We start from the raw sequence: 27,517 nt of genomic DNA, 5'->3' as shown, positions 1-27,517 counted from the left end.
TCTAAGCTGTTTTAAACACCTTCAGATCATTTATCCGGCTGCATTCATGTCCTTACCATGTCCAATATAATGCATGCCTTATCATCTTGTGGTTCACATTGAAAGCTAATTCTTTTATCTTTTCAACTAATCTCCTGGCATTACTGTGAAGATAAATCCCTAATCTCCCTCTCCCTGCTTTTCTGAAGTGACTTTTTTTTCTTTGACATGTTGTTCACTGTTCCTTACAGGTACTTCACCTCTCTAGATCTTACTACAGAATTTTTGAGTAACTTTCTTAATTATTTTCTTGTTAGAACTTGAGATTGGAATTTTGCACCATGAAATTTTCATTGACTCTCTCTCATTTACCAGCCAACAACCCATACATAACTTACAGTCACGTTCTGTAATGTGGGGCAGTAAACAAATTTCAGGAAGAGGGAGTAAGGAAACCTTTCATGAAATGGATTGTTTTTAAAATCTGCAAGAAAATCTACATGGAGCAGAAAACCACATGCACAGCTTATCCTCTCTGCAGTTTTTGCACTTCAGCATGTAAAACATCCAGTCCTAATAAAATTACTGCAATCTGCTGAACAGACAAAGTAACAAACAATCACAGATTGTCAATAAAATAAAGGCTCACAAAGGAAAGAATGTAAAACAGGTAGGATGCGCATGAGCAGAACTGCAGCAAAAATACAGTGGTGTAGGGGGAACGAAGCAGAGACAACACCCACACAAATGTAGTATGCAGGAGAGAGTTGGTCTCACCTCTGAAGTCTGGTAGCCACCTGCATGAGGAAAGCTGAAGACATCTTGGACTTGTGCTGCTTTTCATCTTAAGTACAAGGCAACCTTCACAGTTTACTTTGGGTTTCTGTCTTTGTTACATCTTCCTTTTTCCTGATTCTGATTAACATTCTATTGTTTTTTGTAAGTATTGTAAGTGCTTTTTTTGTATATGAATCCAAAACTACTCTGTTTTCTTGTAGTTTTCAAATACCTAAGGTCACTGGCAATTGAAATTACAAGTGCAAAATCTCCACAGTTTAGTGGGAAAATGTTTAACTTCATGTGCTGTCAGCTGGGTTGTGTTTTGGTTCCATGGATACCTGGGTGTGCCTCGTATTCTTCAGGTTTACAAACAGACGAATAAAATGTGATAAATCATGTATTTGTCAAAAGCTTTAGAAGAAATATCCTAGTTAAGCAAAGGATTAGAAATTGATTACAAAGGCTTGATATTACTTGAATAAAGGAGGTGTCCTTTACAACTGTTCTATTTCAGGTGGTTGCACTTGATTTTTAAAGTTGTTCTGAGAAATTACTCTCAAAATGACAGCACTCCTGAATTGTAGCTTCCACACACAGTCTTAACTTTTATAAATTTTTTGAGCAAAGGAGAGGTTTCTTTTTTCTCATTAGTTGTAAGAAAGAGATCTCAGTACATAAATGTGTATCAAGTATGTGGGTACACTGGGATTGTGTAGCTAACCTTCAGTCATATTTTATCCCCAGCTCCTTAGTGTCAGCTTTGGTGGAAACAAAGAGACTGAAGTTGCAAGTGAAGGTATAGAAAACATAGGGAGAAAGCGAGACAGCTGGTACTGCAGCCCCTTCTTTCCTCCCACCCACTCCCCCCCACACTCCCAGCTCTCCCAAATGAATAACAAAAAGGGGGGAGTCATGGACAAAAGAATCCTGACTACTAGTAAAATGCAAATTTTCAGAGTGTTCAAGTTTTCAGAACGCTCTGAAAATACCAAGCTGATTATACAGGTGTTTTCCTTGTGGAATTTCTTCCAAAGTTGCTCAGCAAGTAGAAGTTGCTGCTGGTACTACTGCAGGGACTGGTTTGAGAAATTACAGCTGTCAGAGCCAACATTGGAAGTCTGCAAAGTTAATTGCGTGTTAATTTACAGTTGCTAACTGCGTTTGGAGCTTTCTGTTCAACAGATACAGGCTATATATACATATACATATATATATATATATATATATAAATTCTGTTTTGGAGGTGAACTTTCTAAAACAGAGTGAACATTTGCTGAATTGATTATTTTGATGCGTTAGGATGAAGTTGGCTCTTGCAGTTTGTTGTCAGGCAAATTTAAAAGCTTCCTCAGAGGTTCTCAGACAAAATCAAGTATGTCAGTTTGTAAATATCCAAAATCAATGTTCAAATAGCATATATCACCTGAAGGTAATTTATTTTAAGCTGATCACAATTTCAGTAGCAGCCAAATAGCATGTGGAATTGCTTACCAGCATCTGTAAGCTTGGTGCAAAATGTTTTACACACACTTAACTTTTCTGTGTGTGTTTTACTCTCATACCTATCAAAAATGATTATTTATTTCAACTTGTAATTGTGGTATTTTTCTTCCCAGTCCTTTCATTACTTGTCTAAAGATATGCAAGGTGTGTATCCAGATTGCTCATGCAACAGTAATGTTCCAAAATACCGTGGTGTTTGAGCACCACCTATTGGGTCTCCTGGAAATTAAAATAAAAAAGCTTCCACTGAATAGTGGGCTGTTCAAATACAGTTCTATTTGTCTGCATTTTGAGATTTTTTTCTTTTCAGCATACTTGGATGGCAGGCAGCTGAATGAAAGCCACTGCAGAAAACTGCTCCTATAATTATAAAATAAGTAAGAATACAAATTATTTGGTTATTCTGATTGCATATAATTTGTCTTATAAGCTTCCTAGTCCGTTATGAGAAAGGTAGGTTTGCAAGTCCTTCTTAAAAATAATCTCTTGTAAAACTAACTTTCAATATTTATAGATGAGGTATGCTGCGGTAAGTGTTCTTTGCCTTCCGAGCTCTGGGAACCATTTGCATGAAGATAATTTCCATGCTAGAGGGGGTATTTAAACAATGGCTAGACACTGCCTTTCTACACAGTACAAGAATTTTCAACTACTCGATTATTGTGCTTTAATTTACTTTTAGCCTTCCAAACTGTGTCAGTGTGAGGCGTATAGGTAAATTGAATGGAATGTGACAGCTAAACGATAAATTTGGAAACAGTGTTTTACTGAATAAAGATGTCAAATTCAGTTTATATTAGTTTGTGGGGTTTTTTAAAATGTGGTATGCTAACTGATGTTAGTATAAACTTCTGCAATTAAAACAGTGGAAATCATCTTCTAGCTGACATATTTATGCCCTGTGTCCACTATAAGCTACTGTAGACATCTGTTTTTTATTAGTATCTTATCTGATTTTGTGTGATTTTTTTTTTTTTTTGTGATAAGTACTGATGATCAATTATATTATTAAAAACCATTAGGAAAAAATCAGTCTAATTATTTTCTGTATGTTTTCAATGTATGTATTTTTTTCAGCTTGTGGAGATATTCCAGAACAAATTCGATCACCGAGTGGGACAATCACAAGTCCGGGGTGGCCCTCTGAGTATCCTGCCCGAATCAACTGTAGTTGGTACATCCATGCAAACCCAGGGGAGATCATTACCATAAGGTAACAGTGGTCCTGTTATTAACCACATGGACTGATGTACCAAGTAGACATTTTAACTGCCAATTGTATGCACTAATTGCTTTTATCCTTCTTGTAAATGTGGGACTTGTGCTTTGTCTTTTTTTTACCTTTCATTTATCTGACTTACACTTACACATCCATGTAGCATCTGTTGTCTGAACTTTCTGTGTTTCTATGTATATGAAAAAAATACATTTTCCTTTCAAACTACGAAAATACACAAGTTCTGAAAGTAGTAAGAACTATTAGCTAATGGAAACAGCATCCATTTCCATTCAGTAGTGCAGAAGCAAGAGCTAACCTTCTGAAGAATTGTAAAGCTGAAGCAAATGCAAGTGTTTCTAAAAACACTTTTCTAAATTTATGTAAGTTAATGAGAGTGTCACTCTGGCTTTGTAGATCTTTTTTTGTCTTTTTAATAAGAGATTTTAATAAGATTAGGAGGTTATAAACAAAATGCTAATATATATTATGTGACATGTTGTAATGGTCAGTATTATATGGTTTGTTGTAAAGCTGAAATGGATCATTTCCATGCCAATTCCCTCCATCCCAAGTATACTTTCAGAACTGTAGAGACTAGAATAACTTTCTGTATGCTCATTTATTTGATCTCTTTTTAATTTCTCTGAAATATGAGAGTCTTGCATTCAAAAAATATATGGGAAATTCTTTAATGCTTCATTACTGTGAAGTCTTATGCTGTGCCTAAAAGTGACAGGGAATAAATAGTAAAACAATGAAGGTAGTTGTGGTTTTTTGGAAATGCTGACTTCCCACATGGTTTTAGAATCATAGAATCACAAGGTTGGAAACGACCTATAAGATCACCTGGTCCAACAGTCTTCACACTGCCACTGCTACCACAAGCTACTAAACCAGATCTTGCAGCTCCTTGTCCAGACGCCTCTTGAACACTGCCAGAGATGGTGACTCCACCACCTTCCTTGGCAGGCCATTCCAGTGCCTGACCACTCTGAGAGAAAAAGTTCTTCCTCAAGTCTAACCTAAACCTATTCTGGTACAACTTGCGGCCATTTCCCTGGGTCCTGTTCGTTACCTGGGAGAAGAGGCCAAACCCCTCTTCACCACAACCTCCCTTCAGGAAGTTGCAGATCGCAATGAGGTCTCCCCTGAGCCTCCTCTTCTCCAAACTAAACAATCCCAGCTCCCTCAGCCGCTTCTCATAAGACTTGTGCTCCAGACCCCTCACCAGTTTCGTTGCTCTTCTCTGGACACGCTCCAGGGCCTCAGTGTCTTTTTTGTAGTGAGGGGCCCAAAACTAAACACAATACTTGAGATGCTGCCCACCAGTGCTGAGTAAAGGGGGATGATCACCTCCCTGCTCCTGCTGGCCACACTATTTCTAATGCAGGCCAGGATGGCGCTGGCCCTTTTGGCCACCTGGGCACAGTGTCGGCTCATGTTCAGCCGAGCATCAACCAACACCCCCAGGTCACTTTCCTCTTCACAATCATTCAGCCACTCACCCCCAAGCCTATAGCACTGCATGGGGTTGTTGTGGCCAAAATGCAGGACCTGGAACATTTAGGTACGTTGTAACGTTTGGAAAGAAGAAAAAAGTTGTTCATTCCCATTACTACCATGAGGGAAATAGGGGCTTCTTTTCTCAATAAGATACAAACTAGTATTGCTTCATAGACAATCCATACTACTAATTGTGAAACTGTACTAACTGCATTTACTTCAGTACAGACCCGCTGACCAAGGAAACAGCTCTACATTATGAAGTATATACTTCAACATCAGTTATTCCTTCAGTTACTCCTTTATAGTACTCCTTTTTAATTCAGAGTCTTTCTACTAAAGTCTAAACTCATGTAAACACAACGCAAAGTACGTAGAACTATTCATCTATTAGAATGCTTTCTAAAGTTTTTCATATCATTTATTTTTAATAACACTTCTTTTTGTCCCATGTTGTTCTCTTCCGCTTATCTTCCTAGCATACGTTTCACATTACATTTGTTGTGTACTGCTCTGTTGTCTATGCTGACCTGCTTTGCCTGGACTATCTCCTCTTTGCACTTCATTATCATGACAGCATGTCTTTATATAGCAGTAGTCAAAGCTCGGGTAATATCTTCCATGACATACCCATTGGGTAACTAAATAGTGCGACTGAGGGCAACTCTTACCTTAAAGTATAGCTTTGAACAATTTAGCTGGACTTGGAATGTCAAGTCATGTTATTGGAAAAGTGTAGCATTAGCTAAAGTTCTGCTGAAATTGGGTTTATATAAAATCATTTAGTAATACATGAATGTTGTCAAATGAGGCTCAAAAATACAGTTTCAGGAAGATAATGATTTAAAATTTTGTGTTAAAATGAAAGATTTCTTTATTATGTTAGTGAAACAGCTTTATCAGTAGTGGATGAAATGCAATAATTGACAGAATGGATTCTTGCAGTCCTCCATAGCCTTCAAGGTTGAATCGTATTCTTACCGGGGTCAAAAGCCATTCTTTTTATTTCAGATCAAAAAAGTGCTTTCATCTTATTTCCATTTTTATATCTAGTAATTCATTATTTTGGTTGTACAATATCCAGTTCAGTAGTGATTTTGACCTCTCTTTTCCTTCAGCTTTCAAGATTTTGATGTTCAGGGATCACGTCGATGCAGCTCAGATTGGTTAACAATTGGAAGCTACAAGAATATTGAAGGCTATAGAGCATGCGGCTCCTCCATTCCTTCACCATACATCTCTTCACAGGATCATGTTTGGATCAGATTTCATTCAGACGACAGCATCTCCAGAAAAGGCTTCAGATTAGCCTATTTTGCTGGTATGTTTCAAATGATACCTAATACAATTTCACGGTTTCACTTTTTCTTTTCTGATTTGAGAACTATTTCCTTATAGCAGGATAGAGTATATGCATTTTGTATAGTGAGTTCAGGGCTTATTGAAATCAAGGAGAATTCATATTTTGAAAAATATTTTAATCTGATACATAGCTTTGAATGCTTTGAATATTCAAAGCAGGAATTACCGCGTTCACAATAATAAGCAGAATGAATGATTTTGGAGAAATAAATCAATTACTATTACACAACTGGAAGAGATCTTGGTTGTTGTTTTTAACATAGCTTAGATTTTGAATTTTTTCATTAGAATAGAAGTAGTTTGTTAAATCTTTGACTAGACTTGTAAGTAGCATGTCAAGAGAGGAAAGAAATTGTGTTGTTATTTGGGGGTTTTTTAAAAATAATTTCTGATGGAAGTTTATCATGTTTTCCCCATCTTTAGAAAGTATACTCTCTTTAAAGAATAATAAAATCCTGTTCATGTGGTAGATTACTTTAACCAAGTACAGCTGTGGTTTGGCATGCATGATTTTTTCTTGGATAATTCCAAGCTCGTGTAGTCTACTTACCCATGGTAGTAGTTTGAGAGTGTTCTGAGAGGGATTTTTGCTGTGATAACTGTTGCCCATAGAGAGAGTGAGAAGCCAGTCATGGGTTAAAGACTAGTTCAAACCTTTCTTCTGGCCTTAGGGGGAAGTAGGATTTTATTTAATAGCATGATCATGGTGTTCCAAGTCCTCTTGATCAAAAAAACTGGATTAGATTCATCTTATTTTTTTAATGCTTATGTTCTCTTGCTCATGCATGTTTATACTCCATTTTTTTACCTGCTTCAAATCTCTGCATACGTACATTCAATTCCTCTCCTATGTAGAACAATTCATACTCTTATACCTATCCATTGCTGTTCAAGTTCAAGAGTATTCCACCAAGCTTCAACAAAGGCACTCATATCCTAGCGTAACCCAGGTTTGTCCCAGTTTTGTATTCTGCAGCCTTTCTAATGGCTTTCTTTGCCCTGTCAGAGCTCCTTCACAAATTTTTTAAGTTTCCAAGAGGGCCTATTATCCTTTTCTGTCACCCAGAGCCTGTGATAAAGTACCCTCTATGCTTCAGCTTTTTGTAGTTTTGGGAGTAGTGCAGGCATGTCTTTGCTGACTCAGTTCTCAGGGCAATGTTCCACCTGAGTTTTGCTTGCAATCTTACAAAAACATGACAGAAAGAAAAAGTTACTGCCTAATGAGTAATCCTTCACTAACTGCTCACTGCCCACAGACATGCTGTAATTCCATGGGAGACATTGGCTTCTGCTCTGCTTATCTCCAGTACTCAGTGGCTCAGAGGAAAGGCAACATGCCTGCCATGGAGGGGGCTTTGAAAAGAGGAATATTTTGGATATGGGTGGGGATTGGGTGGGGAGGCAGGCCACAAGCTTAATAGAGTATTTGAAAGTCCTTTCTTATCTTTTTCTACACTACGCTTTTTCTTTTGTTAGGTTACTTGATTTTTTTCTTGTTAGCACCATTCAGTATTACTCAACACCTCAATAGAGATGTTTAATCTCTAATGTTTCTGAAGGTCTTTTTGAAAGTGTGTGTGTTTTTAAAAATGATCCATATGAAACTGTGGTTTGATCTTGGTCTATATAGTTGATAAGGTACTTGAGAATTACTTCATATTTGAGGGGGTAGTATTATGTTTCAGAGATTAATAATCTTCTGATTGTTTCTCATTTCCAGTGTGAAGACTCTGGCAGTGCTAACCAAGGTTTTGCTGTGCACTTAGATTTTTGATTTTTCCTCACTAGTGTTCATGCAGTGAATAGCATTGCGTGAGGGTATCCACTCCTCTCTGGGCTATGTGTTCCAGTGCTTTGCTATCCTTATCATAGAAAACTTTTTTCTTATAACCAATCTAAATCTCCCCTCCTTTAGTTTTAAACCACTTCCCCTTCTTCTGTCACAAGAGACACTGCTAAAGAGTCTGTCTCCTTATGTCTCCTTCTTTCTTATAATCCCTCTTTAGATACTGAAATGCTGCTATCAGATCTCTTCTAAGCTTTCCCTTCCCCAGGCTGAACTGCCCCAGCTCTCTCAACATGTCTTCATAGGGGAGGTGTTCCATATTCTGGGTCATTTTTGTGGCCCTCCTCTGGACAAGCTCCAGTGAGTCCACATCTTTTCTGTATGGAGGACTCCACATCTGGACACAGTAGTCCAGGTGACGTCTCACCTGCACAAAGTAAAGGGGCAAGATCACCTTCCTCACACTGCTAGCTGCACTTCTTTTGATGCAGCCCAGGATACAGTTGATTTTCTGGGCTGCAAGGGCACGTTGCTGGCTCATGTCCAGCCTGACATCTGCCAGTACGCTCAGATCCTTTTCAGCAGGGCTGTGCTCAATCCTTTCATCCTCCTGCTTGAATTGGTAGTGGGATTGCCATGACCTAGGTGTAAGACCTTGCATTTGGATTTGTTGAACTTCATGAGGTTCACCTGGGCCCACTGCTCAAGCCTGTCTAGGTCTCTCTGGACAGTATATCCCATCCCTCAGATATGTTGACTGCATCCCACAGCTTAGTCAGCAAACTTGCTGAGGGTGCACTTGACTCCACTGTCTATGTCACTGATAAAGATATTAAAAGAGTATTGGTCCCATCACTGACCCCTGGAGGACACTCCTTGTCACTGATAGCCATTCAGACATCGAGTCATTGACTAGCATTCTCTGGACTTGATCCTGCATCAAGTTCTTCATACATTAAATAGTCACCCATCAAATCATACTTTTCCATTTTGGAGAGAAGGATGTTGTGGGGTACCATGTCAAAGGCCTTACCTGAAGTCCACATGGATGACATCAGGGACTCTTTCTTTGTCCATTAATGCAGTTACCCAGGCAGTTACTGGCCTGGGTAGGTTGATCCAACGGGGTATGCCCTTGGTAAAGCCATGCTGTTTTTCCTGTATTGCTGCCCTGTCTTCCATGTGCCTTAGCATAGCTTCCAGGAGGATCTGCTTCGTGATCTTTCCCAGCACAGAGGTGAGACTGTCAGGTCAGTAGTTCCCAGTGTCCTCCTTTTTACCCTTCTTAAAGATGGGTGTGATGTTGCCTTTTTTCCAGTCACTGGGGACTTTGCCCAATGGCTGCGACTTTTCAGATCTCATTGAAAGTGGCCTGGCAACTACATCAGCAAATTCCCTCAGGACTCTGGGACGCATCTCACTGGGACCCATAGACTTCTGGATGTTCAAGTTTCTCAGGTGATCAAGAATGTGGGAGGGACATTGCTTCCCCAATCCCCTCCTACCAAACCAAAGATTCAAAGCTTGTGTGGAGAGCAGTTATCAGAGAAGACCAAGGCAAAAAAGTTATTAAGTTCTTCAGCCTTCTCCTTGTCTGTTGTTGTCGGGTTGCCTGTATCACTCACTAGTGGGAGTACACCCTCCCGGATTTTTCTTCTCTAATTGAGGTACCTGTAGAAGCCTTTCTTGTCCTTGGCATCCCTTGCTAAGTCTAATTCAATCTGGTCCTTGACTTTCCTGAACTCATCTCTGCACGCAGCCTAGCAGCATCCCTTACCCTTCCCACAGTACCCGTTTCTGTTTCCACTGCCTGTGTGTTTTTCTTCTTACTTAGTTTGACCAGCAGGTCCCAATTCAGTCATGCTGGTCTCTTGCTTTCCTTTCCTGAATTGCTACACCTAGGGATGGAGAGCTCTTGCACACTGACGAAAGCTAACTTGAAGATCTGCCAGCTCTGCTCCGCACCCTCGCCCATGAGGACAATTTCCCAGGGTGTTTTGTTGACTAATTCCCCGAAGAGCTGGACTTTATCTTTCCTAAAACTTAGCATCCTCTGGTGGGGCCATCTTTTACTTGTTTCAGGTAGTTATCCTCAGTGTGCTCCAGGAGCCTCCTGGATTGCCTATAGCTCACCATGCTACTTCTCCAGCAGATGTCTGTGTGGTTGAAGTCCCCCAGCAGGACAAGCGCTTGCGATCTTGATACCTCCTGTAGCTGCAGGTGGAAGGGCTCATAGACAGGATCTGGTGGCGTGTAGTAGACACCAATCACAAGGCTCCCTTTGCTGTCTCAGACTCTAACTGTCCACCCATAGGTTTTCAACTTGCTCGTGACTATATTGTAGGGCCAACTATTCATGTTCTATTCCTTTCTTGAGGTAGATAGCAATACCTCTACCCTTCCTTCCTCACTTATCCTTTCTGTGAACAGCTTATAGCCATCAATAACCACACTCTAGTCATAGGAATCATCCCACAAGGGTTTAGATATGGCAACTGTATCATGGTTTTCTAGTAGCACAGTAGCTTCCAGCTCCTCCTGTTTTGCTTCCTGAGCTGTTTGCATTGGTGTAGAGGCACTTCAGCTGGGCAGCTGGTCTTGTCACTTCCTTGGAAGATATAATTCCTTAATTCCTTTTAAGCATTTTCGTTGATTTTTCATGTTGCCTTCTCCTGTTGCCCCAGCCTCATCATTATAGGACTTTGTATGTGCTGCAGTGTTGCTAGCACCTCTCAAGGCAGCAGGTCCTTCCAGGCCCCTTCTAGTACCCTGCCCTCTAATATAGCTATGCCATCCCACACCTCCTCATGGGAAGGCTCACTATCTCCCTCACCGACTTCAGACCTAGTTTTAAGCCCTTCTAGCTTTTCTCCAAGGACCCTTCTTCCCCTTTGAGAAAGGCAAACCCCATCCCGCACCTAAAAACTCAGTGCCTCATAGGCCATTTGGTTGTAAAAAAAACAAACAAACAAAAAAAAAACCCACCAAAGTTCTGGCAACAGCACCAGCCATGAAGCCAGATATTTAAAGTTAAGATTCTTTAATTTGTTTCTGTATCCTTACCCAATACATGAGGCAGAGAAGAAAAGATGGTCTGTGCATTCAATTCATTCAGCTGTTGTCCTAAGTCCCTCTTGATAGCCCTTGACCCATGTGTAGCTGCTTCATCTTTCCCTCTATGGAAAAGCACTAAGGGGCTGTGGTCTGTCAGCCACACTAGGCTAGGTAATTTCCTAGTGACATCCCTCACCTGAACCCCAGGAAGACAGCAGCTTTCTCTAAGAGGGTCTGCTCGACATATTGGACTTTCAGTTCCCTGTAAGGAGGAATCACCTACAACTAATACCCATTTCTTCTTCAACAATGTAGTCTTGATGTTGGGGGGCTGCTTTTCCTGGTTTGGTTTTGTTAATTTATGTTGTCTGTGTAGGCTGTTATCACCCATAGCTGAGCCTTCCACATCTAAGGCCTCGTTGTTGTAGAGAGGCACCTGGGGGCAGTGGAACAGGCAAAGAGGATTTTCCTTTGCAGTTGTGAGCACAGGTTTGCCTCCATCCACTCTTTTCCTTTGTGTTCTTGATTCTAGCCTTGCAATTTTATTCCTTAACCTGATGGGAATAGACTGCCTTAGGCTTTGTATGAAGTATTAATACTGTTTTTGTATTAAGTATTAATACTTAGTATTTAATTCATATGAATGCTTTTTTGATGGAATGACTTTAGGATCATTGATAAAAATGCTAAATCAGAGTCAAGTAGGCAGTTCTTTTCTGGGAAATTTGAAAGCCTATAGAAAGAAGAGCTTTGGTTGAATTTGTCTCCTGTTTCATTACTACAGTATTGCCGTGAATATTTACATTTCCACATTTTATCTTTCTGCTCAATGTTTTTCCAGGTTCTGCAGGGCAGAAGCAGTGAGTTAGTGCTAATCAGTGCTAAGTTCACGAATTCTTAAGCATATGATACCGTATCTATGCCCCATGGTCACAGGACTATCAGGATGAATCTAGGAATTCACATGTGCAAGTTTCAAATTCGTGACCCAAGTTCATCCTAAGTATTTCTCATGTTAATACTGTGTAAGTTGTGTATGCTCGAGTCAGAGCAAGATGGTCATATCATAGAATTGCAGGGGTTGGAAAAAACCTCGAGAGACCACAATGAGTCCAACTCCTCATCATTTATAGTAAATCTGTTATTGTGTTTTAATGAGTTAAGCATTTTTAAAAACTTAATCACTGGCAGCACATACTTTTGTTTTTGCTCTTATATTATCAGTGAATTTTTCACTTGAACACTCCTGAGTGGTGGTCATAACACTTGTCATCTTATTGATTCCATTTTTTCCCATGTTCTTTATTTAAAAAACCCTTAGCACTTGTGAGATCTTTTGGATGCTGATGTTGCATGTTTTTTTTTTAATTGACTATTTCAGGGTATAGCATATTTGTTTTTAGTGTTTTCCAGCATACTGAGATAGTGAAAAAAGAACAGAGATGTGACATGATTTCAGCTATCAGAGCATATTAGTTGCAGCAAGGAAAATCAGAACTAGGTATATGAGGATTCTTATCATTTTGTATGGTTCAGCATTAAAACTTTGAAAATGCTTGATTGAATGAGGCCCTGAACTACCCAATCAAACTTCAGTGAACCTTGTTACAGGCAGGTGATATCCAGAGATCTCTTCCAATTGGAACTGTTTTGTGGTAAAGCAATGTGGAACCTGGTTCTCCTGGGGAAGTCTGCTTTACATTATGTTTGTAATACTCCCGTTCCTGATTCTTTTTTAAAAAACCCTAAGTATACTGTTATTTAGATTTACAGTGTATTTGTCCAAATCACTTCTTGACTTACTGCTTTGTAGAGCCATCTGCATGGCAGATGTTTTTTAGCTGTTTTTGTGGAAGACTGACAATGACAGTTTGTGTTACAGCCAGTTTTACAGACTGTACAGTAATTTTTAGAAACTGAAGTGATTTTAAATGATTTAGGGATATTTTATTCAGGTAAGTTGTTACAGAGCTGAAATAAATTCTTCTGAGGTATGCTTCAGTGTTCAGATACGGATGGAGCCTTCATAAATGTATCCTGAAGAAAAAAATCTTGTTTTGAAGTCTGGTAGTAGCCAGTATACCATATTTTCATAAATCAAAGTGTCTCTTGACTTTTTTGATTTTTTTTTTCTTTTTTTTTTTTTTTTTTTTTTTAAGCAAGTTTGTTGTACTGTTACTTGCATCCTTAACTTTTAAAGCATAGTTTTGTGCTTAGGCACAGGAGAGAGAGGGTGGTGATCATAGGTGATCCTTCAACTGTTACAATCTATGGCAAGAGATGCTTTTGTGCAAGGTACAAAGTAGGAATCTGTGAAAACAGGAGAGAGAACTAACTGCTTTTACAGGGGAGGTTACAAGAAGGTAATTGATATTGCAGGACAAAATGTTGCCGTATTCAGAGTGAAGGAGGAGAGAAACAATCTTTTCCTAACTTTTTTTTTCCTGTTGTAGAAGCCAAGTTTTTCAGTCGGTAATAAAGAGCATTGTTTTTCTGTACAGGTTAAAGCTATTTGACTGTGTAAGTAGCTAAGAGTGAGGCTCATGCTGATGTGCTCATTGAACTCAGACTTAAAAGATGTTTTATCCTAAAGCATATTGAAAGTTGTAATGATTTACAGAGATTTAAAGTAGCTGTTTTGCTATTCTGAAATACCTGATGTAACCATAAAGTAATAGAAAGTACTAAAGAGAATACTTATATAACTCAATTTTTTTTTGCCCCAGGAAAATCTGATGAACCAAATTGTGATTGTGACCAGTTTCATTGTGCTAATGGGAAGTGTATTCCAGAATCTTGGAAATGTAATAATATGGATGAATGCGGAGACAACTCTGATGAAGAAATCTGTGCCAAAGCTAATCCTCCAACAGTTTCTTCCTTTCAACCTTGTGCTAGCAATCAGTTCCAGTGTCTTTCTCGCTTCACCAAGCTTTACACTTGCCTTCCAGAATCTTTAAAATGTGATGGTAACATCGATTGTCTTGACCTTGGAGATGAAATAGACTGTGAAGTGCCAACGTGTGGGCAGTGGTTGAAATATTTTTATGGTACTTTCAGTTCTCCCAATTATCCTGACTTCTATCCACCTGGAAGCAACTGCACCTGGCTGATAGACACTGGTGATCATCGCAAAGTAATTTTGCGATTCACTGATTTTAAACTTGATGGTACGGGTTTTGGAGACTATGTCAAAATATATGATGGGTTAGAGGAGAATCCACGGAGGCTGTTGCGTGTGCTAACAGCATTTGACTCTCATGCTCCCCTCACAGTTGTTTCATCTTCAGGACAAATAAGAGTGCATTTTTGTGCTGACAAAGTGAATGCTGCAAGAGGTTTCAATGCCACCTATCAAGTGGATGGCTTCTGTTTGCCCTGGGAAATTCCATGTGGTGGAAATTGGGGTTGCTACACAGAGCAACAGCGCTGCGATGGCTACTGGCACTGTCCAAATGGAAGGGATGAAACCAACTGCACCATGTGCCAAAGAGACGAGTTTCCATGTTCTCGAAATGGTGTTTGCTACCCTCGTTCAGATCGCTGCAACTACCAGAATCATTGCCCTAATGGTTCAGATGAAAAAAATTGTTTTTTCTGTCAGCCAGGAAATTTTCATTGTAAAAATAATCGCTGTGTTTTTGAGAGCTGGGTTTGTGATTCTCAAGATGACTGTGGTGATGGCAGTGATGAAGAAAATTGCCCAGTCATTGTGCCTACTAGAGTAATAACTGCAGCTGTCATTGGGAGCCTTATTTGCGGACTGCTGCTTGTCATTGCACTGGGGTGTACCTGTAAATTGTATTCACTCAGGATGTTTGAGAGAAGGTGAGTAGAACAGCAGGACTCAAGTACTTAGATTTTTAAATTATTTTCTGTCTTTTATTGTTATACTTGAAATATTTTTCTTGATGTACAGTTATTGTTAAAGGTATTGTTCCTCTTTGACTGTGAGATTGAAAGGACTGTAAGTTGAAGGGGACAGAAATATTCTTATGATTACTTAACTGTTTGGAGTTAAGCTTTCAGATGATGTTACCCAAAAGGAAGTATAGAGAAGCTGCATTCCTGGAATCGAATTAACGTTTCAGTTTGTGTTTAATAGCATGTTTCTTGTATTGTAGACTCTGTCATGCCAGAATTATGCACTCCTCAATTTTTTTTTAAAGTAATGCGATGTATGTAATGTAATGTAAAGTGATGTAAGCATGGTGCCTTTTATATTTAACCAAAGCTTTTGAGGAATTCATTGTTGCACGGTTTTGTTCTTTTATGAGCTGGACAGACCCATAGGAATGACTGCAAGGACTTGTTGTATTTTGAACAAATTAAATAGACATTTTGTCAATTAAGGCTCAATTAAACTAATAAGAAATAATAAAATTACATCTGCTGAAGGTTATTATTTTGGATTATAAGAGGCAGATGTAGTTTTACTATTAAATATTAACCACAATCTTATGTATTAAGAAATTTCTTTTCTCTTTAAAAGATCGTTTGAAACTCATTTGTCAAGGGTTGAGGCTGAACTGTTAAGAAGAGAAGCTCCTCCATCTTATGGACAGTTAATTGCCCAGGGTTTAATTCCACCAGTTGAAGACTTTCCAGTCTGTTCACCAAACCAGGTAAGATTTCAAAAAATAGGCAGACTTGTTAAAATTTAACAACACAAAAATCACACTATTTTAGCTTCCATGTGCTTTGTTTTGTTCCGTATTTCCTTTTTTTTCCTTTTACACCAATGCTGTTCTATCAAAGATTAGCTATTGGATAAAATCATAATATGGCAGCACCACGTGATTTACTTTGCAGGCATTTTTAAATTTCTATTGAAACAACTCTCTCCTTTAATATATTTTTTTAAAACTGACTTTTGGTTAGAATAGGCTGTTGTTAATAATCCTATAGTGCTCTGCGTGAGTTGGTTTTGTGTTATGTGTTGCATTTAATACAGTAAAGTTTACTGTTGGCTCGTGTTGGTGAGCATGTAAGAACCATTACTACACCATAAGTGGAGGATTTTTTTCTATTTTGAATGGAACTGATTTCATTACGCTCTGCCATAGATTTCAAGTATTCTTTCATGCATTCATGTTCACAAGTAGAAGAATGTTTGAAACCACATAAGTCTTACAAGGATTTCTGGTGGTGGTACAGAGCTTAAGAAACACCACTTATGATGTCTTCATCATGTACTGTGTTCTTTGTGAACCACGTGCTGTTCTATGTGCCTTTTGTCAGCTTTGGGCTGCATCACGACTGACTTTTTTTGTCTTCTATAACAGTTCTACATTGTACTATTTTGTAATTAATTCTTTTCATGTGTAGGTATCTTGAGAAGCTGTGTCATAGTTTTACTGAATTCCCATTGATGAAGACACATGCTTTTCTCTTTGCTTTTCTACTCTTATCTTCATTTTACACATACATTTCTCTTTTTTACTTCATCTATATGATCTGAATATTTTTGTTCAAAATTTCTTCAAAGCTAGATTGCATTACCGTACAGCACATTTGCTATTGCTTCACTGCTTGGGTGGATGGTACAAACTGGGGATTATAATTTATCACAAGTGATTTTGTAGAGTAGTAGTCTTTCATAATAACACGTGTCAAAACATAGTAGTTTCTTAGTCTTTCAATGTTACGTAGTTTCATCCACCGTAAAAATACCGATGCATGTAGAATAGTCTTGAACAATGAAAGAATGTTAGTAAATTCCCAGTATGAAAACCAGTATTTCAGAGAAGATCTGTGGCCTTGAAAACATAAGTAGCTGTACTGGGAAACCAGCTTAAAAATAAGCATTGGTAGGGAGTAGGCTGTTACTTTCAAAAATAATGAAAAATTCATTAAAAAGTAATGATGTTTCCATTAAGATTTTTACTCTATTTAAATCAATGTAACAGCGTTGTTTAAAGAAGTTTGTTCTTCAGAAGAGACAATATCAGTAAGAATAAAAATTGAAGAGGCATTGTAAATTGAATTCTCTGATTTACAAAGGTCAAATGAAATTTCTAATGTGATTAAGTATTGGGATGGAGACAGCCATTAGATCAGAATGTGTTCAGCTTTCTTTGTTTTTCAGCAATATATCTTAAGGTTATGAATCTGTATAGAACTGAAAATGCCTAGTGAAGATTTACCACAAGTTAGTAGTCTTAAGCTAGGGAAGCCTTGGTTGTTCTGAGCTATAAATAATGCTTTGTGCTTTTAGAACTGGATTTTTTTAGGAGTTTGTAGCACTTCCTCCTGTACCTTTTGAAAGTAATGCTTCTAAGCATGCGTACGTAGCTTGCTCCAAAAGCCATGCCTCCTATTTCTTTCTGTGGAAACGACAATAACACACATTCTCAGCAACAAAACACTGTTTTTAACATACTCACTGCCATTAGCTATGCAGTTTCATCAGCAATGAACAAGAACCTGCATGCCATGACCATAAAAACCTGCATAGCCACCTGGAATGTAGCTCGTCTTTCACATTGCGGTCACCACTATTGAAACTCAACACCCTCAGCCTCCATGTGCTCACATCCCTTGGTTGGTCTTCATAGTGTCAGTGACTGTCAGTAGATAGAATTCTTTCTGCATGGAGAAATTCAGTTTCCTGCTTCATTCACACTTCCATGTCAGGCACTATTTTGTCATACTGCCCTTCTGATGCCATCTGTCACACTGCAACAAAGGCATGTAGTCAAATATTGGTGGGAAGGTTCAACTTCTACTGCCATACCATCAATGTTCGTCTGATACCATGTGGGCCAACATAATAAAATAGGAGGCATCACTTTTGGAGCAGCCCTCGTATTTATGTGTTTGAATTGAAATATCATTTCATGAATCACTGGAAGGGAAGAGGTAGGTTGTAAAGTATTATTTGGATAGTTCTGTATGAACCCTGTGACATCCAAAGGACTGTGAAAAGGATTTGAAGATTTATATAGTGTCAGATAAGGGAAGTTCATTGTTTGTAAAACAAATTGAAATGAATACTTGTATGTATGAAATACATACTTATCTGGGGCACTGTTTTGTCTAATTTTGAGTGAAGATGTTGACTCAAGTCAAAGGTGTTAGTATGATTATTTTACCTTACAGTTTGAAAGTTACAGAAAGTTTTAAGCTGAAAAGTTCTGAAGCTGATTGACTAGAAAATTTATACTAAAACTGGGAAACTTGTGATTTAAAACACAAAACATAAACAGAAGCATTTAAAATATTTTGAAACTAGATTTATTTAATTGTGCATGAATAGGGAAGAAAGAGCTAGCTATGAGTATCTCTGTTGGAGGTGATATTTAATTTAATCTCTAGATTAAGCAGTCCTGAGTTATAGATAGTAACAAATAGTCACCTCTGTTAAATCTTAAGGAGTTTCTGGAAGATTTCTTCATTAAATCCCAAACTTTTTGAGGCACATTACAATGAACTGTACTCTGAAAGGTACAGTGATTACCTTACCTTCTTGTGAGACTGTGCAACAGATGTAAGTTCTGCACTGAATCTGAGGTTCTACTTTTCTGTAATCTGTGTTCCATATGAAAGTTACAATGTATCTTCTTTCACTTCTCTTTTCTTTTAGAGGTCCTTGATTTGGGCAAAAATAAACCTTATATACTTAATTGCTTTTCTTATTCTCTTATTTCTTCTGAACGTATCTCCTTTTTATTTCCCTGGTCCTAGTGTTTTTTCCTCAAGAGAATCCAGGGATCTTTCAAACATGCTCTGTTTCAAATAGCCTTTTGCTACACACACCAGATCTTTAGTAGTAAGGACACAATATTTTTTAATATTAAAGACTTTACCTTTAACCTTGCTGATAATATGTAGCTTGGCACAATAGCTGTCGTCATTCTTTTGTTAGATCAGTGCCAGAATACTGTCAGCACTTCATTGTTGTTTGTCTTCTCATTTAGGCTTCAGTTCTGGAAAACCTGAGACTGGCAGTGCGATCTCAACTTGGATTTACTTCCATCAGACTTCCTATTGCTGGCAGATCAAGTAACATTTGGAATCGAATTTTTAATTTTGCAAGGTCACGTCATTCAGGATCACTGGCATTGGTCTCAGCAGATGGAGATGATGTTGCCAGCCAAAGTACTAGTCGAGATGCGGAAAGAAGTAATACTCACAGAAGCCTATTTTCAGTTGAATCTGACGATACAGATACAGAAAATGAGAGAAGAGACACAGCAGGAGCAGTTGGTGGCGTTGCTGCTACCTTGCCTCAGAAAGTCCCACCTGCAACAGCAATAGAAGCAACAGTGGGAGCATGTGGGAGTTCCTCTGCTCAGAGCGGCGGTGGTAACACAGATAGCGGAAGAGAAGTGGCAAGCATAGAGCCCCCAGGCACAAGTCCTGCACGCCACCAGCTCACTAGCGCGCTAAGTCGTATGACTCAAGGCTTACGCTGGGTACGCTTTACGTTAGGGAGATCGAGCTCAGTGAATCAGAACCAAAGTCCTTTGAGACAGCTTGATAATGGGGTAAGTGGAAGAGAAGAGGATGATGATGTTGAAATGTTAATTCCAGTCTCTGATGTAGCATCAGACTTTGACATGAATGACTGTTCAAGACCTCTGCTTGATCTCAGCTCAGATCAAGAACCAGGGCTTAGACAGCCTTACAGTGCGACACATCATGGTGTAAGGTCATGCAATCGAGATGGCCCCTGTGAGAGCTGTGGCATCGTACACACTGCCCAGATACCCGACACTTGCTTAGAAGCAACAGTGAAAAACGAAACTAGTGACGATGAGGCATTATTACTCTGCTAGGTACGGGTTGTTTAGGAAAGATTGTGTACAAGTTGGAGCAATATCTGTCATTGTTTTGTACTTCACAGTTAAAACTAGTTTTTAGTTTTAAAAAGTCCAGGACAACATTATGTTAAAACTATTTTAGCCTGTGTGGTTGATTAAGCATTTCTTATACTGGATGACTTTATGGAACTATTAGAGTGAATGTTTTAATGGCTCTGAATACACAATGTGTGTATCCAGTATAACCTGAGATTACTCTTTAAACTGAAGTTATCCCGGTTAGTTTCAAATTTAGTCTATTCCTGGTACTGTAGTTCAGAACAGAAACATGGCTGCTCAAGACTTATTTGGCTGCCTGTTTAACCCCATATTAACAGGTGAATTTGTACAGAATTGTTTTCCTTTAGGAATTGACTCTGTTGTATTATTGCCAACATACTTGTAACTTAATATACTAAATGCTGATAAGGATTGTTAATGCAAAATATGTACTTTACTTTGAGTTTATACAACATTTTGTCTAAATATTCTTGGATTTCATTTTAATGTGAACTTATTTAAAGGGAGGAGAAGATTTCTCCAGGAGCGTTCTTTTTCTTTCAGAAGAACAAAATGCAATGATTCATGAATTTTAGATAGATGTAATAGATAAACTGATGGCAAAAGCTTTTATAGCACTGACTTTCCCAAACGGCAATCTAATATGATACAGCCAAATGGTATGTAAAGCCCCCAGTCATTAGTCTTTCCATTTTGAAGTGAAAAAGGGCCGAAGATATTACTGTGTGTTAGTTTTTAAAAATATCCAATATGTACAAATACACTACAGAGTAAGTTCCAACTGGTAATAGATCTTTCCCTAATACTGTAGGGTATAAAGCTTGTTTGGACTCAAGGGATTTGCACTAAAATCATATTAAGGTCTCTAAATGAGCTTAGTGCACAAGCACTCTCACTTTAAGTACTATTATTGTCTAATATTGCAATGGCTATATATTTCCATGGCTCTTTTCTTGGGGTGTTGCATTTTTATTGCAATTGAATTTGCTTTACTAATTCCCTATTTATTCATTGTATTTAAAAACTGGTTTACTTGGTTGCAGACTGGGTGTTTAAAATAAAAAAAATCCCTTTCCGTGTATTTTCTTTAAAGATACTTCATGTTGGAGCAAAACAGATCAGTGGAAAAAAGCTCAAAACTTCCAATTTTGTGATAAGCAGGTTAATATGTGGTTACTGGCTTGACAACAAGAATCTACACCTTTTAAAAACAAAAATGTCAACTACTGTTTTATTTATTCTTTGCCAGTCTGTTTTTAGTAGGCTTAAAGATCCAGTATGAAATGTATTTGTGTGTGATTGTATGCTATTTATTAAATTTTAAATACTTTGTTGAATGTCATTTTAAAGCATGTTTAAAGTCTTGTGCATTTCTGTCGTGTTATGCTGTCGGGCAGAACTGACTAAAATGTTTTAATATGTATCAAAATTAAATTGAATTTTTGTTATGTTTTTGAGGTACTTTTAAAGATAAATCCATGTCTGGCTTTTTATTTTACTTTTTAAAAATCTCATCTCTGAAGTACAAATCACATGCAGAAAAAAACCAACAATTGAATGGATTCAAAAGTGTATATTTCTGTCGTCTCCCTCTTCTCTTCATTTACAGACACAGGGATGAGAAAAATAAACAGTTTTACCATCTGGTGGATTTAATTCACAAGAGTAGTAGTAAACTCTGAGTTCAGGACACGGTTATGTAGATTTGTGCTTTTGAGGAACTTATGTGCAATACAGTTGTAAAAGATTTTATTATAATAACCCACGCGGTTTCAAGTTTCAGAACAGATCACATCACACTGGTACCAGTTCAGGTACAGATTGGCCCATAGTTACACATACCTGAGTAAAAGTCATCAATGGCCATTTTTATTCACATTGAATAATATCTAAATCTGTGGGTAATCTTTACTATGATTTCAGTGGCGTTGCTTATAGAGCAGGCAGTTTTGCAATACGAATATGATAACACACTCTGAAATATATGTGAACGGTGTGTCCTAGTATAAAATACTGGGTTTTTAAAGCTTCCTAATTATCATTAGAAAGTGGTTATGGAAATGTTTGTCACTGAGGCAGATACATTTTTGAAGAAAAAGTCTTCATTAGTCAACCTTAGTTGTATACACACACACACAAAGTGATCTAAAGTGGTTCCATGAAATGCCCCAACTAGCATGTACCTATGGTTTCCATAATGCAGATGTAAAGTAGAATACAATGTTTAATTTGTTTTAAAGAATTAATGCTACACGTTAAACTGAAAAGTTGGATTTGATTGAGAATTTGGAAATTTGTAAATAAAATTAATATTTGTATGAGGCTCATTCGTTGCAGTGGTGTTTTTTCTTAGTGATTTTAAAGGGAGTGATAATTCTGATTTATACAATACTGATTGGATTTACTTTTTAACTGAGAATTTTTGAAGTCATGTTGATTTTATTTTGGAGCTGCTTAAACTATCATTTTGTTTAAATGACTTCTGATTTAGATCTGCTGCAATGCTAGGACATGGTGAAGAAAATTCAGCATGATTAACTGCTGTTATTTTCTGTTATTTTCTGTTGTAAATCACTTTTAGCTGAAAGCTTTGAAAAATGTAAATTACTATGAAGTGATTTTTCTCCTCATGTAGAGCCTTCTAGGTAAGGAAGGAGTCTGCCATTGTTTCTTTTCGCTTATCACACTTTTTTTAGTGATTTGCACTAAAGTATTAAGAGGACTGACTGAGCCTCCGGTGTTACCAAAGCCAAGTCCATTTTCAGTACAGTGCAACAAGTACTGCTGATAGATCTTCTTTCAAAATAATTTCCAGGAGAAAATACTGGGATGAGTTGCTATGCTGTGTTCTATTACCCATCTAAAAGCCAAAGCAGGAACTTGGGTTCAGTCTAGGTGAATCACAGTTCAGATGTGGAGCACGTACTTTTCAGTGAGCCTTTATGTTACGTGCTGCAGATGAAAGTTAATACCAAGTTTTCCTGTTAAGATCAGTTTTTGCTTCATTTGCAAAATGTGTGTGTTTTCTGGCCTGTTTTGTTCCCCTGGTGCTGTGAAACTGCTGCAGTCATCTTCTGGAAGTGCTGTACATTTTCCATATATCTGTTTTAAGTCAACAGCATTAATTTCATGTAGCTGTGATGAGTGAGGTTTGGAAACTGTTTGATCTGGCTGTCTCTCTTTCTTTCTTCCTCTCCTGTGAGTTTCTGAAACTAAGTAGTTGGTAACTGAGGACTTCCAGGGTGTCACCTACAGTTTAATTGCTGAAAGCGGGGGTGTGTTCTGAAAGAAAGGGGAAGAAATTTTGTCACTTTGCCAAGTCACTGGAAGGTGGAACACGTAAGCAGACTGATACTTAAAACTCTTCTCCTTTTTTTTCTTTTCCTGTTTAGTGATTGGTTAACTACTGTTGATAACTTTTCTGTATGTAAGTAAATTGAGTTCTAGTTCATTTTCTGACTTTGTAAGTTTACAGCACAACATTCCTTTCTTGTTGGTATATTTGCCCAGTTTATCTTCCCTTCACTTCCAGTCACACACTGATGGGGGAAGAGAATGTATTCATTAAAATAGAAAAAGTATCTAACAAGTTAGGTATGCGCAAAACATCGTCCACGACTGATAGGGGTTAAGATTGTTAAGTGATTGCTGTTCACACTTTGAGAAAGGGCATTTAGGGATAGATGAACAAAACATAGCTGAACTTTGTAAATACCCCAGCACAGACTATTGTTTCTGATGTTCTCCACCATGAAATCTAGCAGAAGAGCTTAGCTCTCAGCATTAGTTCCTCCCCGTGACCAAGATGCATCGCATTGTCAAAGTCAACAGAAAAGGTACAGTCTGAAAGAAAGTCACTTGCAATGTTTGAATTCTACGTTATGATCACGTGCACTGCTTCTGTTGGACAGGAAAGGGTGGAAGAGAAGAGGCAAGAAAATATTATGAAAAGGTAAGTATTTTGATTTTGAATGACTGGAGGACCTGAAGGAATAATTGTAATCTGTAATACTATGCAAAGTATCGGTATTTGGAGATTAGCGATGGTAGGAGACAATCCTTGCTCAAAACACATCTAAATAAGTGTTCTGATTCTTAGCAAGTGATGTTATACAAAATGCAAAGGACAAGTTAATAAGCTTCTTTTAAAAAGTGAGGAAAGATCCACGAAATAGGGATATGTTGTAGATGTTGTCTAGCAAGGTTGGGTATCTCAATTTGAAGCAGAATTCTCAGATTTTGTCACAGCTGTCACAGCAAGTCACAGTTGACTTGCAGTGTCACAGAGTGGTATAATTCCATTTGTACCTTTGTAACCAATTATTTTTTTTTCTTAAAATATGTCAACAGAAATCAAGAAATAATCTTTTGGTGTTTCTCAAGGTATAGAAAATTCATTGAGAACAGCTGGTAAAATTCACTGAAAATCAGTGGTATCCTTTTTGTTAGTTTTCTTGCATTGAAAACCTGGTTCATGATCCAGTCATCCTTCAATGGAGGAAAGCTGTTAAAAATGGAAAATACAGTTAATACAGTTAGTAATACATGAGCTCTACTTCCTCTCCACTGCTCCAATTTTGTGCTTTGAGTTTCCTTCTCAAAGCACAAAATCACAGAATGGCCAGGGTTGGAAGGGACTTCAAGGATCGTGAATCTCCAACCCCCCTGCACATCCAGGGTCACCAACCTCCCCATTTAATACTAGACCAGGCTGCCCAGGGCCCCATCCTGGGCCTTGATCTGGCCTTGAACACCTCCAGGGACGGGGCATCCACAGCCTCTCTGGGCAGCCTGTTGCAGCACCTCACCACTCTCTCTTGTAAAGAACTTCCCCCTGACATCCAACCTAAATCTCCCCTGCCTCAACTTAAAACCATTTCCCCTCATCCTGCTGTTATCTACCCTTTCAAAGAGTTGATTCCCCTCCTATTTGTAGGCTTCCTTTAGGTGCTGAAAGGCTGCAATGAGGTCACTCCACAGTGACTCCACTTCTTTTCTCCAGGCTGAACAAGCCCAGCTCCCTCAGCCTGTCCTCATAGGGGAGGTGCTCCAGTCCCCTGATCATCTTTGTGGCCCTCCTCTGGACCCTCTCCAACAGCTCCCTGTCTTTTTTGTACTAGGGGCTTCAGATCTGGACACTGTACTCCAGATGGGGCCTCACAAGAGCAGAGTAGAGGACAATCACCTCCCTGTCCCTGCTGGCCACCCCTCTTCTGATGGAGCCCAGGATACCATTTGCTTTCCGAACTGCAAGGGCACACTGCTGGCTCATGTTAAGCTTTTCATCCATCAGGACCCCCAGGTCCTCTGCAGGGCTGCTCGCAAGGACTGCTCCTTCCAGTTTGTATAGATGCCTGGGATTCCATCTGCTGTATTCTGACATACATCTTTCCATCACCATCTTTTTTTTTTTTTTTTAAGCTCAGTGCCAGCAAGAATCTTTGGGTTAAGAAAGTGCTGAAGAGTGTGTATGTCTCAGAAGAGTTTGAATTCATTATGTCATCATAATGACTTGTAGAAGATGTCTTCAAGGTTTTCCAAACCTCAGTTATCTGTTTCTTGCAAACCTATTCCTTAATTTGCTGAATTATTTTCTTTTGGTAGATAATAGACATGGACTGGATTTTCTTCAGAGTTCTTTATCTTAAATCACATTAATTCCTAGGTTACTTAGAAGGCTCTTTGATAAAACTTCTACGATATTCACTTGAAATGAGACATTTCCATGTATATACATTTCCAGGATTATTTACTTTGCTGCAGATCACAAAAGCATTAGCATAAGATGCAAGTTCAAGGTTGCAATTGATGGCTTTCTGCAATGTCTCTTACATGACTAACCTACCATGTAGTATTTTAGGGTGAGTAAACATTACTTAACAGAAAACCTCTCTGTATAGTGCAGAGACGTTCACTGATTACAGAATAAATATTTGTTTTAAACTGAGCAAAGAGAAGGGCAGAAAGAGTAACGTGTTTTGTGGGTAAGTGAAGGTTACAGCATCAATCAGGAACCCAGGTCCTCGTTGCAGCATCAAGTTCTCAGCAGTAACTAAGAATATGGGGCCAGTTGTCTTCCTGCAGTATTACTGGAATTACTTCTATCTCACAAGTGATATTTGAGACCATTCTGCCCAGGGACAGATGAGCTCTCAAATATTAAATATTTACCAAATTTCCATAAATGCCGTTGATGTGAGATTATCTTGTTTGTCCAAATGGACTAAATAAAAGAACTGCTTAGATGGAATGTCATTATCTATTTAATGTGCTTAAAAAGACCTGTGGGATAGATCCAGTTTTCTTACGCACAGCAGTATTAAGGCCTTCACTCTCAATTACCTTGCCAGTTTGTGGGATGATCTGCAGCTCTGAGCTGGGCTCAAAGTTACAGATTTAGATAGTGAAGAGCGTGATCCACAAAGCCTAAACAAGCCAGGAAGAAATCTCAGGAGGGGAAGTGGAGCTCAAAACTGATGCCTTTCAGAAAAAGAGAAAAGTAGGCTTTGGATCCGTGCTACTCCATGCCTTTAGGTGTCTTAACTTATGTCAGCTAATTCCTGCACGAGAAACACAAAAAAAGGAAACGGAATGTCCTGAAGCTTACCATAGAGTGATGTGATGTGGTGGGCCTGACTTCAAATCTCCCTTGGCTCCATTTGGAATAAGGATTTGAGCAAAGCAGAGATAGCACCACTATCACTAGCCCCAGAGCAATGAAGATGATTATCCAGGTCTGTCATGTGGAAACTCATTTTCTAGAAATCACTAAATATTCATTGGCAAAGGAGAAATAGAAAGTGACTATTTTCAGTTGGTGATCTGGGCACTGAGTTGGTTCATTCAGGAGGAAGTTATGCCAATAAATACTTAACTTGTTGACATAGTCATTCAATATTCATTGGGGCGTACACGTGAGTTTGACCGCTGCAACCTACCAGTATGCAAGCAATGAACCTCTTGCCTTTGCAGCCCTCTTGTGACATGACAAATGTCACTTTGTTTACACAACAGTGGACTTTTGTAACTGAGAGGCATCCACCTCAGGCCCCTTGCAGCCCAGTTATTTAGTTGCCCATCTGTGTGTGGAAAAAATGGGTTTGCTGTTTCAGCAGCAGCAGAGATCCAAAGTCCCTGTTACCCCATTTCTGTGCCCACCTGGGCCTCTTTTCTATTGTCACTCTCTAATATTAACAGCTCCTGCCTTAGAGTACCATAATTCAACCTCCCCCAGCGTCCTTCTTCCCCTTTCTTCATCTGGCTGGTCACACAGCGGAACCCTGTGCTGAGGACAGGAGGGGTGCCAGCTGAACCAAAGGGCACGGAATGCTCCAGTGGGGTGAGGCAAGGCCTGTCTGCACAAAGCAGGAGATGGAAAGCAAAACAGGTTATAAAGTAGTAACGGGATTCATAAATAACCACACTGTGATTCTCCCCTTTCATTTTAGTCCAAGTTTTCAGATCGTTTCTAGCTCCCTTGCTGTTACCTTCCCGTCTCTCTCTCCA

The 27,517-nt window shown here is 38.7% G+C and overlaps 1 protein-coding gene and 1 long non-coding RNA gene across 2 annotated transcripts in view; one reads left to right on the top strand and one right to left on the bottom strand.

The window, feature by feature from the left end:
• LRP12 (LDL receptor related protein 12) overlaps positions 1 to 22,334 on the top strand; it is a 59,065-nt gene extending 36,731 nt beyond the window's left edge. Inside the window, exons 3-7 of the mRNA XM_031591118.2 lie at positions 3,340 to 3,475; positions 6,103 to 6,305; positions 13,913 to 15,014; positions 15,679 to 15,811; positions 19,106 to 22,334. Coding sequence (XP_031446978.2) covers positions 3,340 to 3,475; positions 6,103 to 6,305; positions 13,913 to 15,014; positions 15,679 to 15,811; positions 19,106 to 19,966 — 2,435 coding nt within the window. The 3' untranslated portion in view covers positions 19,967 to 22,334. The remainder of the gene's footprint in view (positions 1 to 3,339; positions 3,476 to 6,102; positions 6,306 to 13,912; positions 15,015 to 15,678; positions 15,812 to 19,105) is intronic.
• A 965-nt stretch (positions 22,335 to 23,299) lies between these two features.
• Positions 23,300 to 27,210, bottom strand: LOC149918687 (uncharacterized). Its single transcript, XR_016465282.1, has 3 exons — positions 26,887 to 27,210; positions 26,619 to 26,779; positions 23,300 to 24,515 (listed from the first exon to the last, which is right to left on the bottom strand). It is a non-coding gene; the product is annotated as an uncharacterized LOC149918687 (long non-coding RNA).
• Between the last annotated feature and the right edge of the window lie 307 nt (positions 27,211 to 27,517).

The sequence above is a fragment of the Phasianus colchicus genome, chromosome 3 (assembly GCF_987193195.1).
Source record: "Phasianus colchicus chromosome 3, bPhaCol1.hap1.1, whole genome shotgun sequence".
Classification (NCBI taxonomy): domain Eukaryota; kingdom Metazoa; phylum Chordata; class Aves; order Galliformes; family Phasianidae; genus Phasianus; species Phasianus colchicus.
Note: the sequence above shows the minus strand (reverse complement) of the source record. Positions and strands in the feature narration are given on the sequence as shown.